Genomic DNA, 19,059 nt, shown 5'->3' with positions numbered 1-19,059 from the left:
TTCTACAAAACGACCCCTGCCTGGGGATAATGGAACTTGCATGGGCAAAAGCCATATGAGACAGCTATTGCATTAAGGAGGGCAGTTGAATGAAATTGAGTTGTACAGCTGGTACTACCCTTTCTATAGTGTTTGTTCATTTTGTATTTCAATTTTAATTTTAAGTGGCCTACCACTCTGTGTTGTGAAGCAACTTTCCTAGTAAAGTAAATTTGCACACCGTCATCCCAATGGATATTAAGAGGTTTGACCTCCTTCATTGTCTTTGGCTCACATATTAAGGAAAAATTCTTAAACTTTTGAGATGAGAGTACTTAAAGAGATCTGCAGATAAGATGAGTCTAACAGATCTCATCTGTAGAGCTCTTAACCCAAATTCTTAATTTAAGAGTCTGGCTGTTTTGTTATCCAAGATGCGGTGGCAGTTATCCACTTATAGTGCATTTTATGATAGGTTTGGTTATATGATTAACACTGGAGTAACTAACCTCCATTCCAATCTAATTTACTGATTATTCTCATGGGATGTCATAAGAAAGAAAATGGAGCACTACCTCTGAAAATGACTCTCAGTTCCATCCTACTGTGCCTCCAAGATACACACCATCTCTTAGCATGACTGTTATTTCCAAAATGAACCCATCTGCACAATACAGAATAAATATGGTATTATCTGATAAAAGTACTCCACCCCAGGCTTCAATAGGTTTAAATTAACAAATTTTCAAAATTTCCAATACTTTTTGAGGTACCTTCTCATTATATCTCAGTTTTAAGACTCTCCTTGAGTTATCAAACCATTCTGATATCCAGTCCAAATAATTTTATATTCCACTTAAGCTCAGTATTTCTCTACTGAGTCTTCTTCATCAGGAAAAAAGAAAATAGGCTTTAAATAATATATGTATGACACTGTAAAATGAAATGAAGTAACACTGATAAACCTCCTACTTGTCAATGGACACTGATGACAATCCATTTTCTCACTTAATCTCATTAACCTAAATAATTTTAATTAATTTTACTGAAGTCAACAAAGTCTGTTCATTTTTACCAGAATTGTTCTGAGGGATACAATAAGGATTAAAAGTAGAATGTAATTCCTGAGACTCATTAACAGTGCAAAAAAGTAATTAGCAATATCTTGCTTTTAAAAAATGTACTTGGGGAAACATCTGTGCTTTTCACTTTTCTGAGCTAGTAAAGCAAAGCAGAAGGTTAGTTAATGCACTGTAGTAAATATGTTGAGGAGGTTTTTTTATTCACAGAGTAACCTTGATACAATTGATATCATGGTGCATATGCTGGATGTACCTTTTCTTTTCAAAAGAAATCAATAAATGCTAAATGCATCTCTATACTTCTCCAAAATATATACTTGGATGTTTCTTTCCGAATGTTGGCTGTCTAGATGCATTCATAAAACTGCCTGAATGTTTTCTTATGAATTGATTTTTTGGTTCTTTATTAAAACTCATTTCAGTTGCTAACAGTTGCAAAATGAGAAATCATTTAATCAATATTTTCCTGATACACATGGTTGCCACTTTGTGTGAACAGAGCAACATTAATATTTTCCAACTTTGGTACTTTCAAACATGTACCTGCAATTAATTTGAATTTCAAACTGCATTAATCCAAGTTTGGAAATACATATGTTGTTCTGTCTAACCAGTGCACAATGGCAGGATCTCCGGTAGCACCATCTCTCCTTACACCCAAACCTGACAAGAATAAAGTTTTAGACAATTTGTATGCTGCCTTTGTACCTCAATAAAAGACTCCAAACTCACAGTTTAAACACACACACAAACATGTGTATGTATATGTATGTATGTATGCATGTACGTTTGTATGTTCAAATTTCTTCCAAAGACATACAGAGGTGGTGTTAGCATCATTTGCTGAGGGACAGAGTTACACAGCCTAGAGGGAGAGGCTGAAAAAGTCCTCCTGAGAGTTTCTGTCAATCTTAAGTTAGTTAGAATCGGTTCCCCTAAGAAAGCCCCTATTGTGGGTTTCTACTCCCCCAAGCCCTGGAAGAGCAGAAGCCCTATTTCAAAAGCAAGACAAAACAAGATACAAAAGTCCCAGAGGGAGTCTAAGTCCCCTCTCCAGGTTAAAACAGAAGCTAGCAGTCCCCAGCAGGTACAGAGTTAAGGGACAAATCTCTGAGCCTTTCAGGGAAATATTCCAAGAAGTCAACCCTGCAAGGTTGGCTTGCAATTTTGAGTTTCCAAACTAAAACATTAACCATGGGTGAGCAGTACAAGACTTCTGGATTTAGCTTTTGAGGCTGGATGTGTTAACTAATATGAGAGACTTCTGGTTTGTCAGCAGATGGAGATGGCCGCTTGCCCTGCTTTCTCCATGAGGATTTATTTTCTTTTTTTCTTCTTCTCCTCAATGTTTGACTTATTTTGGGGTTGATAAGCCGAAAGGTTTTGCTCTGTAATCTAAGATTAACTCCTGTAATGTAAAAACAGCTCTTGCTGTACCTATTAACTGTGCTTTTTATCTTTAACTCTGGCAGAGAGTGCCCAAGCTCTAGTTGCCATCTTACAGCCGGTTATATTTTTACAACTTTTCTATCATAACATTTGATGGTTATCTGCCTAGCCTTTTGATGCTGTATTATCCCCTATTCACACCTGAGGGATTAAGATGAATGGAAAATGATCACTCGCAAGCAAATCATCAAACAAAAACAACTAATTGAAAAAGATCTCAAGCTAAAATAAAATAATCAATAATGCTGGTGCCTTGAAAATTTAAAAAGGTATCATTGCTAACTGAAGAGCCAGTTTGGTGTAGCGGTTAAGTGTGCGGTCTCTTATCTGGGAGAACCGGGTTTGATTCCCCACTCCTCCACTTGCACCTGCTAGAATGGCCTTGGGTCAGCCAGAGCTTTGGCAGAGGTTGTCCTTGAAAGGGCAGCTGCTGTGAGAGCCCTCTCAGCCCCACACACCTCACAGGGTGTTTGTTGTGGAGGAGGAAGGGAAAGGAGAGTGTGAGCCACTCTGAGACTCTTCAGAGTGGAGGGCGGGATATAAATCCAATATCATCTTCATCTTCTTCTATCAAAGAGGTGATAACCTTTTACAATAAAGAACCCTGATTTCAAGACTAAATTTGTAAAATATCTTCCTGATATATTTATTACTTTATCTACAGATGCACCTAAAAAAAAAGTCCCCCCCCCCCGCCCAAAAAAAATTTCTAGGGGAATGTCTGTCTTTTGTGACTGATCTAAAAAAATCTTCAGTAGAGCTCACAGCCCGGGTGTTAAAATTGCCCACAAGTACAATTGATGCACAAGCATATCGTTGGACTAATTTCTATGATAAAATGTCCAATTCCTGCCAATTCCCTAGCTACCGCCTGCTGGGGAGAGATAAAGATTGTGTAAGACTATTTTCCCTGAAGGAAATTCTAGAAGAAGAAGAACAACTTGAATTTAGAGGTTCAGGCAGGTAGCTGTGTTGGTTTGAAGCATCAAACTCTCTATAGTCTTGCAAACAAAACTTGTTCTCCCCTAAACTTAGGGATTGTTTCAAATGTAAACCTTCCAGCTGTGTACCTCTATCAATTTATAGCTCCAAATTTACACAAAGCTTTTTCCTTGGCCAGATTCAATGCCCTTCCATCAGCCATTTTATCTGGCAGATTTCAAGGGACTCCCTATTCGAGTAGGTACTGTCCATGTAAGATGGATTGTGTTGAGATAGTCGCCCATGTTCTTCTCCAGTGTCTTCTCTATTTGGTGTCCTGCTGGGATCTTCTGTATCCCATACTGGCCCAAATTTTAGAGACTGCAGATGATTTTAAGGTTCTTTTCCAGCTTGATAATGCTGATTAGGAAATAACTGAAATAGTAGCACATTTTAAAGGCCATTTTGATTAGAGTGTCTATGATTTTACTGTTCTGCTAGGTTCCAGGTTTTAATTTAGGTTATTTAAATGCTCCAGTATTAATGAGAGACAAATGGAAAAGGCTTGGTTTTAGGCATTTTAACTATTGAAAACTGATTAGTAGTTTTGCATAATAAATAAATCGTGGGAATTTAGTAGTTCAATTTGATTTTAACTAGATATTAAAGATATTTTATTGATTTGATTTTAAATATACTTCAGCTATCTATCTAGTAGTGAGAAGGAAAAGGGTACATCCCCTTGATGAGGATTTACCGCCTTTTAAACAAAACAAGATAGAGAATGGTTTTTTACCACAAAAATTCTAATATATCTCTTTCTCTTAGGGACAGGGACATGTTCCCCCCCCCCCAAGTCCCTTGAATATTTCTTTACATCCTCTTTGTCAGCAAAGGGTTCATTGAAGTTTCATAATGATCAGACTTGTCTTTGTTAAAAACTAAGTTGCCTTTATTGATAACTACAATGTTACTCCATTCACGGATTCATTAGAACTGATAACAGATAGCTTGAACCATATGCATTTATGAATACACTTCAAAGGATTTGGGCTTTAAACTACTTCCCATAATAAAACTACAGTTGGTCTCTGCAAGTAACACTTTCACACGCCCGCTTATCTTTCCCTCCTGGCAATGTCCTTGTTCTGCTCGGGAGGCGCCAGGATGGTTAGCTGAGCACTCTGCACTTCAAAGGCCGTGCTGGCCTTTGGATCCTTGGTAACTTCCATCCTCGTCTATTCCCACCCCCCCTCCTTTACTATGCAGAGTACCTGGGTTAGTAACACAGGGATTTATTCAGCATTTGTGTTAGTAAGCAGTAAATAATGAATTCAGAAAGCAAAGGTAACTTCAATGAAACATAGCCTGACACTCCTTTAGGGTCCCCTACTCACACTGCTATTATAGATGAACTTCGGGGGGGGGAGAGAGAAAAATCTTTGAGAAATTAGATATATTATCAAAACATATTGAAGATTTTCTAGGTAGTAAGGACAATATAGGCTGCAAGGGATGTAAAAATTTAGAAATGAAAGGAACAGTAACGTCCACTATGCCAATTAGAAAGCAAGATTTAAGCAAACAGTGAGAAGGAGATATCAATCTAAGGGGTGGCTGACATAAGAAAATGATGGGGGGGGGGGTAAACCTTGTATCAAATTTGGATCCCCTTGCTCACCCTTTGATCCTTGATAGAAACAAAAGAGTACTGAACATCCTACCGTACAATGGTTGAGTTATAAACTGGATGAATAAATGGGCAGTTAGACATAAAATGTCAACTCAAGTCAAGGATAAAGGGGAAAAGAAGACTGAAGAAGAACCAGATTCTGAAATGCCTGGATGGATGCAGAAATTTCAAGACACTCTAGCTATACAAATGAACTTGGTAAAAGACACAGCCTCCTCTCAGATGCAGCAATTGGGCAATCAAATGTAAGTAAGTAAGTAAAGTAAAATTTTATTTGTATCCCGCCCTCCCCGCCTAGGCAGGCTCAGGGCGGCTGACAACATCTCATACATATACAATAATCAATATAAAACTTTAGATTTAACGATAAAACTGCATCATAAAATGGCTCAAATAGAAGAAGTAATTCAACAATAGATCATACAAGATGATCAAGAAAATATTTTTGATCATATCAAAAATGAACTCCTATCATTGAGAAAAGAAATAACCACAGGATTGACACAAACACAGACAAACACACACACATGCTTCAAGAAAATACTGGGGGGGAAGTTCATATCCAGAGACAATACAGAGAGCTGGAATATCATCAAGAATCTCAAAAGCATTTACTTGAAAAAGCTGACAAAAGGATTAAAATTCAAGAGGTTAAAAATAGAGGTTGTAATCTTAAATTTTGCTCGGTTCCAGAGGAATTTGGCAAAATAGACCTTGAAGAAGACTTTAACATTGCTACAAGACCACTATGGGATCAAAGAAAATTTTATACACATTATCAGATATATAGAATTAATTCTGAGTTTCAATCAAGAATAAACTTCCACGTGACATTTTGGTGAAATTCATACAGAAAACCCCCAAGAGACTTCATCTTAAACAAAAACAAAACTTCACCTCTTAAGATTCATGAGACAGAAATACATTTTTTTCAAGACTCTTCCCTCCATTCTCAAGATATATACTACAAAAGAAATAAATAAAGTACCATTGGAACATAGTGTTTGCGCTAGAAGTGCAGCTACCAAAAAGTAGGAGAGCCATAACTACAACAGAATTATCAAAATAACTTTCAGAAGAGCTAACTGAAGGATAAGGTGAGGAAGATGGGAAATTAGACCAAGCAGCAGCACTACCTTTGAAAATGATAACTTGGGTCTGATATAAATAAACATCAATGACTTAAATTTCGTCTCCAAAGCTGGAGAAACTGTCTCTGCCAATGAGAAAAAAAGAGAGATCACAATCTACATAATAAACCATAGAATCAAAGTTTTAGAAGACCTGAAAGATGTGGATGGGAGATATTTAATGTCGAAAATCTGACTTTCGGATGCCAGGACTATCACATGCTTCAAATAACACCAAGGAATAGTTTTATGACATTCCTCCCCCCCCCCACCCCCAATGCATTGGGATTTTCAAGAAGGGGAAATAAGAATTCTTAGAGACATGAATGTAGTTGTGGAACCTTAAAAGGATAAATCCAACAAGACTAAAAGGGAAGACTTCCCAAGAATGTTACTCAGTATATAGAATTGTTGCAATTAATTGATGCTTGGAAAGCAATTAATCCCAAATACAGAAACTACATCTTCTATTCTGACAAACATCAAACCTACTCAAGAACTGATTTCTGTTGGATGTCCAAAATTTAAATTACAAACACTAAAAATGTGGAATTTCACAGAAAAATAATCTGGCATCCCATAATCTGATATCCCAGCAAGGAGGAAAAATAGGAGAAAAGAAGGTGGAGACTAAATGATGACCTCTTACTTTAAAATAATATAATTGAGAAGTAAAGAAAAGAGTTGGCAGAGTTTTTAAAATTAAACATCACAGAAGGTATATCAATAACAGGAACACAATTCTTGCTCGCTTGGCATCAGAGGGTGTGGCCTAATATGCAAATGAATTCCTGTTGGGCTTTTTTGCAAAAAAAAGTCACCTGAAATCTGAAGGTTGGAGCTGTAATGGACAGCAAATGGTTAATTGTGTTAACTCAGACTGACAACTATGATTGACAGGGAGTTCAAATGAAATTCTATGGTTCTGAGTTGCAGCTGAGGGTAAGAAGAAGAGATTGGGTTTATACCCTGCCCTTCACGTGGAGTCTCAGAGCGGCTTACAATCTCCTTTCCCTTCCTCTTCCCACAACAGACACCCTGTGAGGTAGGTGGGGCTGAGAGAGTTCTCCAAGAAACTGCTCTTGAGCAGAACAGCTCTGACAAAGTTATGACTGACCCAAGGTCACTCCAGCATTTACATGTGGAAGAGTGGAAAATCAATCCCAGTTCTCCCAGATAAGAGTCCACACACTTAACTACTATACCAAACTGGCTCTCAGTAGTCCTTAGGTCCCGAATAGGGAAGTGGGACAATCCTTCCCTGAGGGAAATAGCTTCTAGTAAGGGATGGAGAGAATGATCCCAGTCAAGTGTTTAAGAAAGGAAACTGGGACTTGTGTGAATATTCCTACCTTCACAGACGTGTGTAATTTTGAGACAAAGAGGCATATGCCATATTTAAGCATTGTCTGCCAAGGGATCTCTCTCCACAATTTTGAAAACCTGTCTGTAAAACACCTACATTTTTATAACAAACTATCTGTTGCATAGACAGAGCAAGAGCCTCGTGGCGCAGAGTGGTAAAGCTGCAGTACTGCGGTCAGAGCCCTCTCCTCACGACCTGAGTTCAATCCCAGCGGAAGCTGGTTCAGGTAGCCAGCCCCAGGTTGACTCAGCCTTCCATCCTTCCAAGGTCAGTAAAATGAGTACCCAGATTGCTGGGGGGAAAGTGTAGATGACAGGGGAAGACAATGGCAAACCACCCCGTAAAAAGTCTGCTGTGAAAATGTTCAGTCAGTCACATTTTATTTGTATCCCGCCCTCCCCGACCAAGCGGCTCAGGGCGGCTGTTGTGAAAGCAACGTCACCCCAGAGTTGAAAATGACTGGTGCTTGCACAGGGGACTACCTTTACCTTTTTATCTGTTGCATACAGTTATACAAAGTTACCTCATTTCTATTGCCTGTTCACCTGATACCTACTAGACCATCTCCCCATATAAGTGAAATAAAATAGTTTCTTTTGAATAACTATGAGATTTTCTTATGCCATAATCTGCCATACACAAAGAAATGATTGTCGGTTCCTCATTTCCCTAGACTAGGTCAGCATATACCTATATACATTTAACAACTGGGTGGGACAGACAGCAAAACGAAGAAAAGGGACTGTTCAGCTTTAAGAAAAGTAAATGGGAAGTGGGAAAGCTGTATGGGGGCACACAGAGCAGGACATCTGTCGAATATTTATCAGGGATGTTTCTGTGGGTGCTTAAAATACTTTTTAAATCCTAAACTGCCTCAGATCAGATGAAGAACTAGTGCTTTCATTGGACCAAGAAATTAACTGGGAGCCAGCAGATTCCCACCCCCCTCTTCCCAGTACTGGCAGAATACATTTCCAGTTACCTGTTCTACTTCATGGTCTCACAGAGGCGTTCTAAACCAACTGATCTTTCTCAACATGTGACCATTTTATGACTGCTTAATTGAAACTTGAAAATTTACTGATCCACTTTATTTGGAATTGTAAAATAAGAGTAAATCTGATTAAGATCAACCCAAAATGGGAACAGAGCTAGTAACCCATCTTTCATCTTATTTGAAAGAGGAGTTGTTAACTGGATTTCTTACTGCCTTACTCACATTATCTGAAAGAGGAGTTGTGAACTGGATTGCTTATTGCCTTAGGGTTCTCTCCCACTGGAAAATATATATGGGGTTGCTACAGTTGACGTGTCATTCTTGAGGAGGGGAACCTTTGGATTTTGATGAATTGAAACACATGTATATGGCTATGATTATGGCTATGATTATTTGTCAGAGATGCTTTAGGCTGATCCTACATGGAGCAGGGGGTTGGACTAGATGGTCTGTATGGCCCCTTCCAAATCTATGATCCTATTATTGCAGTTATTGGTGCTGAATTTGTATCCTATAGCCCAGGAGTGGCCAATGGTAGCTCTCCAGATGTTTTTTTGCCTACAACTCCCATCAGCCCCAGCCATTGGCCATGCTGGCTCTGGCTGATGGGAATTGTAGGCAAAAAACATCTGGAGAGCTACTGTTGGCCACCCCTTCTATAGCCACATACTTTTTTATTTTGTTTACGGGTTTTTTTGTAGCTGAGTTTCTGACCATATTGTTAACAAATTGTGATAGAGTTTCTACTTATACATGAGGCATGCTCTGCCTTGTAACCCCTGAGATGTGGAGCTGCTTAAAACTGTACCCCATCACTTAATATGGTAAAAGCTACTTGTGCCTACTTGGAAAGACCTGTCAGCGTTATTTTATACAGTTTTAATCAAAGCTGGGTGTAGCTATTCTGGCCAAGGAAAAACTCCAGTTTCTCACTGTCCTCCATGGAAATGGGCAGGAATACAGCTCAAGACTATGCCTCTTCCCTGCAGCCACCTGATACAGATGCCTTAAGCAGATGTTTGATTCCTCTAAGATTCCAAAACAGACGTAGACTCTGATATACATTTTTCCTCAACAGAATGTGAACCAATATTAGACTGAGGGGCAGGAATGTTAGTTACATATGAAAATACTGAAGACATTATTCCATCCACTCAAAAGTGATCAATTTCTCTTGAAAATATGCCCAAAGGAAAACTACCTGTTCCTTCTCCTACTGAAGCCTAATAAACTATAGTTTCCATATATATAACCAATTCCAGGGCATGACCCAAGCTATCAGTAGTCGTGGCTTGCACATCTTCCAGGTACACAGACTATTTTATTCTGATTATTTTAGGTCTCCAGAGAGCTAAAATCACGAGCTTGTTTATCTGTCTTACATTGTATAGCCAGTGTAAAAAAAGATCATAAACAAGTTTTCTTCAATAACATATACTGATTAATAATACCTTTTGGCTGGGACCTGGCCAGAATTATTCTTCACACAGAAGACCTTCCTAGTCTGTATGCCCACTCCACAGGTAGCTTCACCATTCCAGTAAATTGTAGTATTCAGAGCAGTTATCAAGGTATTTTCTGAGCAGGGACTCCATACAGATGTTTCCCAGTATACCTGATTGCAAAAGTGGTCATTGCACAAACGATATTCTTGTAATGCAGGACTAGGAGGACACGCCTTTCCACCTATAGGACATAAAGAGCCAACTTAACATATCTGCTTAGCACCTTACTTTGCATCACAGCATTGTTCAAATGAATTGTTCTGTTTTGTCCACAACCAGCTATCTGTAGTTGCTGAAACTTATGCATTGTCTTCCACTTCCAACTCATGAGACATGGAGTTGGCTTCACCCTGACTAGATAATACAACAATATGGATGTGCAATAATCAGGGTGAGGCCATGGATGCACCTTCCTCACTTAAATCACTCATTTTGGCTCAATAATTTCCCAGTAAACAGCAGCCATAAGAGCAGCAAAAAAATAGCAGCTTAATTTTTTAAGAAATAAGAGAAGAAGAAAACAACATTGGATTTCTATTCCGCCCTCCAATGTGAATCAGAGTCTCGGAGCAGCTCACAATCTCCTTTACCTTCCTCCCCCACAACAGACACCCTGTGAGGTGGGTGGGGCTGGAGAGGGCTCTCACAGCAGCTGCCCTTTCAAGGACAACCTCTGCCAGAGCTATGGCTAACTCAAGGCCATTCCAGCAGGAGCAAGTGGAGGAGTGGGGAATCAAACCCGGTTCTCTCAGATAAGAAAGCTATGGCTGACCCAAGGTCATTCCAGCAGCTGCAAGTGGAAGAGTGGGGAATCAAACCCCGTTCTTCCAGATAAGAGTCCACACACTTAACCACCACACCAATTTGGGCTGTTTTCACACTAACCTTGCTCTGACGTTGCTCCGCGCCAGGTTTCTGTTTTTCTCTGGAGCAAGCTAGCAATTTTGCACCAGCTGCTCCGCACCACCATTTTGTGCTGGGGCAACCTGCAATTTGCAGCATGGCAACAGAAATCTGTTTTTTCAGGTTTACGCTGCCATGTGGCAAATCACAAGTTACCCCGGCGCAAAATGGCAGTGCGGAGCGACTGGTGCAAAATCACTCACTTGCTCTGGAGAGAAACAGAGCAACATTGAGCAAGGTTAGTGCGAAAACGGCCTGGCTCTCTGGAAGCCAAATTGAGTAATATCTACTAAAAGCTAATAAACCTCCACCCCAATGTTTATACTACACATTTTGAGTGAATAAAACCTTGCTTAAAGAGCATTTCATTCATGACAAAAGAAAAATACTTCGTAGGAGATTCTTCCCCTATAATGGCAGTTTTCATTTTTTTTCCAACGGAAAAAATGGAATAAGTTTTTGTTCCCCATCATCACATCTCTGGTTCCAATGTCTGTGAAATAGTGTCTTGAAAAGTAAAATGATGATTGATCAAGGAAGGGGTGGGGAAGCCAGTGATTTCTGCACTGGAGGCCGGCTCACCTCGCTCCTGGCCTCCAGAAGCTGCCTGGGAACTTCCCCATTCGGTCAAAGGGCTGAGCCATCCAAGATCCAACTGAAAATAGATCTTTGTTTGCTATACAATAAGGAAGCTTTCCTATGAAGAAGTACTTCATTTCATCTGTCCTGAGTCTTCCCCCCTTAAGCTTCAGTGGATGACCCAGGGTTCTTGCATTATGGGAGAGCATGAAAAGCTTATACTATACAATATACAGTACACAGTTGCAATCAGTGCCCAGAAAGACTTTAGATTACTATTTCCTTTCTTCCTTTTGGAGAAATTCAATCAACTTGTATATCCATTTATGTCCCTCCCACTGCCCACAAATCCTGAAGACCTGCATGGATATGATGGTTTAAGACAGGGGTGTCAAACATGTGGCCCGGAGGGCTCCTATTAGGCCCCTGAGCAACTGGCTGTCGTCTGCTTCCTTCACCTTCTCTCTTGCTTCCTTCTGTATCACAGCTTGCTTTGCCAGGCTTGTTCAGTCGCACAAGAGCTACAGAGCAAACCTCTATTTTCATCATTGGCTGAGGCTCCTTCCAGGGGAAGAAGGGGGGAGAGGAAGAGCTTACTTTGCCAGGCTCTCTCAATCGCACCACAGAGCTACTGGGCAAAGTCTCTCTTCCTTCTGTTAGCTGAGACTCCTCCCCCTTCTGGTCCCCTGGGGAAGGAAGGAAAGGGCTACAGCTTCCTTTGCCCAGTTCCCTAGGCCGCATGGGAGAAGTACAAAGAAAGCACCTTTAAGACCAAGTGCTAATGTTTTAAGCATGTTTTAAGTTTTTAAAAATCTTTAATTGTGTTTGTGTCCATTACATTTTATGACACGAATGGTCCAGCCTGACAAGGTCTCATTTATGGCAGATTCGGCCCTCATAACATATGAGTTTGACACCCCTGGTTTAACACGAATAAGTAAACCTTCATACTGTTCATTAAAAAAAAGGATATTTGTATCTATAAAAGTGTCTTTTAAAACTACATACCCTGTTCTGTTGAATCAATTTCACAGGTAAAATAGTATAGTTCTTGCTTTTCATTTCTCCTTCCAAAGCTCAAAAGCTACTATTCTATTCTACAGACAGATGTTGGCTTCAGCCTTGCCTCAAACAGCAGCTTCCTCTGCTTTGGCTGAGAACCTCAAACGAGATAAACTGCAGCAAGCAGACAGGATACCACGGAGGAATATTTTAAAAGTACACATAACCAGTTATTTCATCTTTCTGTTTTGACAGAATTATGCCATGGGGCATTTAATAGTGTCTGACATATAACTATGCTAAAGCATATACTTTTTTTAAAAAAAAATTATGAACTCAGTTTTAGCATGAAAATATGCAGCCAGTTGTACTCTTTCCCAACTTTTTCCTGGCCCCACTGGTGGACTTCCTAATGACACCTGGTTTTTTGGCCACTGTGTGACAGAGTGTAGGACTGGATGGGCCACTTCTCTTATGTTCTTAACTTCTAAGGTAGCAAACAATAGCCATATGTGATCTGCTACTCACCTTCCCCCGGTAATGCCAGTATAGATCTTGTTCGGCTTTGTCTCCCTTCTGAATTTTTACTGGAACATGAGTGAGAACAGGATGACCACTGTGACCACTCAGTTACAACACAGTCCATTCCACATGGCACTTCACAAGTTGTTGTTTTTCCAGGAGACGGAATCTCTGAACAAAAGTCATCTGATACATCCTCCCCTAAAATGGGCACACAATGAGGGGGAGGGGATAGTTTAAAATTAACAACTTTTATAGTAATACTGTGTTGGCCCTAAAGCAAAATTGGTCCATGGTGTTTACTATGGGCGTTTTCGCGCTGACCTTAATCGGCAGTGACGTCCCTCTTCACCGCGCAGGATCTGCGCGGATTTCGCACCAATTGCTGCGGAGCACCCGGAAGAGCCGCAAAGTCCCGCGGCTTTTGCGGTGCAAATGGAAACCGGCAAAAACCAGTTTCCATTTGCGCCGCAAAAGCCGCGGGACTTTGCGGCTCTTCTGGGTGCTCCGCAGCAATTGGTGCGAAATCCGCGCAGATCCTGCGCGGTGAAGAGGGACGTCGCTGCCGATTAAGGTCAGTGCGAAAACGCCCTATGTGTTTCCTGAAACCCACCCTAAGACACTGCTGTCCCAGCCAACTATTATTCAATACTCAATTAATTCTACAATTCTGATTCAGTTCCATAGAAAAGTCTACGCTAACTTAGAAGCATAGGCATTTACAGGTAATATACATTAGCCTTGTCAGATCTTGCCTTTTGTAGTTCTCTGGACACATGGACACAGATGCAGACTTCTAAAAACAGGCAGAGAAATTGAACAATTACAGGTAGCAACATCTTGAAGGATTCCCATGTTTGGACTCTATAAAGTGCTACCTGTTCTGCTATGAATAGTATTCTTGAAATGCTCTGCCCACCCACCCCTAGAAATTTTTGCAAAGCATTTCATTTCAAGAGAGACCCTCAAAAGTAGCCAGTCATTTAAACACATGGCAAGAGAAGCAATGAAACTTGGAACTGGAGTTGCAGAAGGAAAGCTCGTCTCTTCATTGGCAACGAGATTCATGTCTATCATGAGACAGCCAGGCATATAATTATAATGTAGAGGGTAAAGCTCTCTATTGCTTTTGCAAAGCAACATGGCTATGCCAACTTGCAAAAGAGACAGGCTGCCAGCAGAAGTACTTAAAGCTGTCAATTGTGCAGCAGTAATTTCTGCATTTATATCCCTAAATGAGGACAGCCTCATAGTCCCCGAGGTACAAATAAAACTTTTCAAGCATATTATAGGGAGCAATAGAGAGAAGCAAGCAGGCAAAACTGCTATAAGATACATTTTCAAATATTTGCTTTTAAATCCCCTCTTTCTAGGATTGGCCTCTGCCAATCAGACAGAGCTTGATTCTCCTGATCACTGTGTTATTATTCTAACCCAATGATTGATTAAACAAATTTGAAAATCCCTCTCCTGCAGAAAAGCATTTCATAATGGAATGAATATCAATCTATTTCCATGATGTGTTTGGCAGGATTATTTCACTGCACCTACCACCTGTATTTAATCATTCTCTCGGAATGGTCTGTTTCAGCAGTAGCACTCTGGTTGATAACATTAAGCTGACAGGTGGGTGCGAGGGTGGGAGGATGGAAGAAGATCTTAAACCATGCACCAATTATGTGCTTGCCTCTATAAACCGTTCTGGTATTACAGTCCTCACAAGCATTTGACAGCCTGCCTATGTTGTGTTTGTTACTGTTGCTCTGGGTCAAGGTGCGGTTTGCAAAGAAAGGATGAGACTACACAATTTCAATACTTTAGACTAGCCCAACAGCAAAAATCAATCCCATTTTACCATTTCTATTCATAGGAAGTCTACAGATCATCAGTTCCTGTTAGGTTTTATGGTCCACAGTACATGCAGAAGACTTATTTCCCTCCTTCCTTTTTCAACCACAGTGGAATGAGTTACCCACATTTAATTCATGTCATTATCCATGTGGATTTCACCTCAAGGACTGTTGATGGGCATTGGTGGAAGGAGCTAAACTAGGTGTTGGGAAAATATATGTTTTGTTTTTCAGGAAACAAAAGAGTTATGGTTGAAAACTTGTCATTTCTTAAAATCATTTTGTTTGTTTTTTCAACTTTAATAGCAATTTTTAAAACCCTCTGTCATCCACAAGGCAGAAAAATCACATCCAAAGTCATCCAAACACAATCTGATACTATTGAAGAGGTTGGAATTAAGTGGATCTTAAAGCTAAGACCCAGTATGTATCTACAGGACCACCTCTCCTTGCATACCCTCTGAAGAGCATTACAGCATGGTGAGAAGAACCTACCAGTGATTCCTGGCCCGAAAAATATCTACGGCATTCAACCAGAGGCAGGGCTTTTTCAGCCGTGGCCCTGACATGGTGGGACTCTCTGCCAAATGACATTTGTAGCCCTGGGTCTTTTGCAGTTCTGCAGGGCCTGCAAGACAGAGATGTTCTGCCAGGCCTATGGTTGAGGACAGCAACAGCCTCCATGTAGCCTGGCTTCCTCCTTTCTCTCCTCTGTCCCCAAGGAGCAAGGATTCAAATTGGTCTATTTAAGCACTGCGTTGTTTCTTGCTTTTAACTCTTTTTCACTTGATTTGTCAATGGCTAGTTACAGACAGGTGGTTTGGGGAAGGCAGGTGAGCTCCCCTCAAAAGCGTGTCTACATGTGCACATCTGCCTACCATCCCCATCCTGCCCCCAGCCATCCCCCACTCACCAGGAGCCAGCTTTCAAAGTGGTGCCTTTTTGCTGGGGTGCTTCTGCCATCTGGGCAGCTGGGAAGTGCCCAGAAAGCTCCTGGGGAGCTGCGGGGGGGGGAGGGAGTGCTCTAGATGCTCTCCAGGGCTCCTGGGGCCTGTCCCTCTTCCATGGCCTGTCAGGACGCTCCTGGGCGCTCCTTTTCTGGCTGGCTCACTTCCGAGAAAGCTTGATGCCACCCTGAGCCAGACGTCAGTTAGCAGCCAGTGTGTCTGTTGGAATTGCTATTCACTGCCCTGAGCCCTCTGCAAAGGGGAGGGGAGTCTACAAGTCAAGTTTATAAATAAATAAATAATCCAAGCAAAACATGGTAAGAAATAGGTGGTAGCATATGCAGTAAGCATAACATGTCACCTACTTCAGCATGGATTCTAAAGACAAAGTTGAGAGTATTGCATAATTTCTGTGAGTTTAAGTCTGGGCCTATTGCCAAATATATTACAGAAATCTTTTGTTTAAAAGTCAGCATATACTGGAATTATAAAAGAGCAAAAGAGACGTTTATCAGACAAACACCAGTCCCACCTTATCTCACCATGTCCCTACCCACTGCCGCATTATATAAAAAGGTTTTCTGGGACAGTGACTGAACCTTTGTTACTTTGAGTAGTAATAGAAAGTTTACCTAAACAAAATTTAGTGGCAACTAGATTTCCCGGGGGAAAAGAAATTATTACTCTTACCCTAACTTGCCTTTTTTCCCTCAAGAGCATCCCCTAAATTCATCTGAAAATAAGCTTCATATGAAATTTCAAGTCAACTCTAAACTGACACCAAACACTGCAATGATCATACAATATGAGTATAATAGAACATGGGAGGCTACGGTAAATTACCGAGCTCAACATGCTCTGATCACACCTCTAGTTTGATCTATCCTTGTCATGTTCAGTGGAGAAATGTCCAGACATTTCCTGCAACCCTCATAATTGCACTTTCAACCCATTAAAGAATGTCTACATGTGCACCAAACACAGGACACACTGTTGGCTGGTGGCTTTTCCCTCCCGTCTTTTGCACATGTGCATAACAGTGCATGCAAATCACCAGGTGGTGATCCTTCTACAAAACGCAATGAACCCATTGGTCCTTCAGCCAAAACCTTTATCTGGTAGAATTTTAAGCATTTCCCACTTGTTCTAAACTGTTGTGGTGACTGAGGATAGAGACTGAAGAAGTAATGTCATGTGACCCAGATTCCAGCTACAGAATATGGTCCCAATAGGGAAGCCTTATTTATTGCACACCAAAAAATAAGACATAATGGACAAATCCCCCCCCCCCCCCCAGATCACACTGGCACCAACCCCTCTCCCCCAAAAAACCTGGCTCCCAGTCCCCTGCTGGGAAAAAAATCATGTAGTTATTCATTACAATCCAAGCAGCAATTATGTGGTTATGCGCATATTGCAAAGAGGTAAAATAAAATGGTGCCATGAGGGAAGGAGGCTTCCCTTCCCTCAGTGGAACAATCAGACATTGGGAAAGGAGCCCCGTTTGTGATGGATCTTTCCTGCTGTAAGAAAGAGACTGGCTGGGGCCCAAAACAGCAACTCTGAAGAACTAAATGAGGTGTGAAAAAGGGGAGGACTGACTTTGCAAGTAATTGCAGGAACTTTCCAATTTTTATCTTGCTAAGAGCTGCATAGCTGAGTCATCTAAATTAACAGCTGGACTGGACAGAGGGAGGGGCAGTCTGTTAATGGTTTTTTCTGAAGATAAAAGCCAAGTGGGAAAAGGTTTTTTTTTTTTTTTTAATGTGGCTTTTGGGCAATATACTCCCCTGCCTTTTTGAGTCTGAGTAAGTCTTGGCTGATTTTATGGTTTTGTTGTATCCTTTGCAAGATGCTGACTTTTGTTTGCCTGGCTAATTATTGCTAATCCAGGCCATTTTACCTTCTCATTGATAATAAAAAGTATTTTGTCTGATTTGCTGGATGCAAACATGGATCCTGGGGCCAAGAAAGGAGAGAATTCAACGCCTGGAACTTACACCTACTCTCAAGGAAAAGGGGTGAATACAGGAGTATAACAACTGGGGTGCAGGTGACAGATGCAGCAGTTTGATTGTGCAATTCAAATCCATTCTGGAGGAGCAATGGCAGAAGATCAAACTGGTCATCTGATGATGGCCAGAGTGAGGGCATGATGGTGATTGAAGGCCATGTGTAGCGACTAAGGGGCTGAGGAGTAATGGGGAGAGAAACATATTATAGGTGTCTATATGGCAGCCTTTGTTATGAGGGCTGAATCTGACATAACTCGTGAGTAGAGAGGCCAATCCCTCGCTTCAGAGTCGCCAGAAATGTCTGCTGAGCACTTCATTATTCCCTATGTGGAGATCGATTCTCATAGGGTATAATGGGGAATTGATCTGGAGGTTTTGGGGGCTTTGGGGGAGCTGTTTTTTGAGGTAGAGGCACCAAATTTTCAGTATAGTATCTAGTGCCTCTCCCCAAAGTACCCCGCCAGGTTTCAAAACGATTGGACCAGGAGGTCCAATTCTATGAGCCCCAAAAGAAGGTGCCCCTATCCTTCATTATTTCCTAGGGAAGGAAGACATTTTAAAAGGTGTGCTGTCCCTTTAAATGTGATGGCCAGAACTCCCTTGGAGTTCAATTATGCTTGTCACACCCTTGTTCCTGGCTCCGCCCCCAATGTCTCCTGGCTCCACCCCCAAAGTGTCCTGGCTCCACCCCCAAAATTCCCAGATATTTCTTGAATTGGACTTGGCAACCCTATGTAGCTGTGAAAATTGGAACCAAGGTATTTTCTCTCCAATTAGAGATTGTAATTCCTGCTTATTAATAAATTTATCTTTATGGGTCAAATCTATTATTCGTGTGAGACCTTTTTTCTCCATTTTTTGTATGCTAAACAGTCTTGCCCAGGATAAATTCAGAGCTGATTGAGAAAGGTGGTCTTAAGGGAGCTTTTAGGAAGTAAAGATTTTCTCTTAGTATGCTATATTTGTAGAGAGGCTTGTAAAAAGGGATTGTATTGCATTGATTTGGGCCAAGAATTTGGTTGCCTCCAAAATAATTCTAGTGAGTTAAGAGGTTTGGCAAAAGAATCTTCTATAGTTTGCCAAGGTGGAATAGTTTTGCAGTCAGTATCTCCTAAGTTG

General features: G+C 40.9%; 1 protein-coding gene across 1 annotated transcript in view; it reads right to left on the bottom strand.

Moving 5' to 3' along the window:
- The window catches only part of THSD7B (thrombospondin type 1 domain containing 7B), a 713,545-nt gene that overhangs the window by 373,733 nt on the left and 320,753 nt on the right, over nt 1-19,059 (bottom strand). The window contains exons 7-8 of the mRNA XM_060257141.1: nt 13,135-13,329; nt 10,069-10,303 (exon numbers count right to left, since the gene is read on the bottom strand). Of these exons, the coding sequence (XP_060113124.1) occupies nt 10,069-10,303; nt 13,135-13,329 (430 nt within the window). The remainder of the gene's footprint in view (nt 1-10,068; nt 10,304-13,134; nt 13,330-19,059) is intronic.

Source organism: Heteronotia binoei, chromosome 16, assembly GCF_032191835.1.
Source record: "Heteronotia binoei isolate CCM8104 ecotype False Entrance Well chromosome 16, APGP_CSIRO_Hbin_v1, whole genome shotgun sequence".
Classification (NCBI taxonomy): domain Eukaryota; kingdom Metazoa; phylum Chordata; class Lepidosauria; order Squamata; family Gekkonidae; genus Heteronotia; species Heteronotia binoei.
This window is presented reverse-complemented; position numbering and strand designations above follow the sequence as displayed.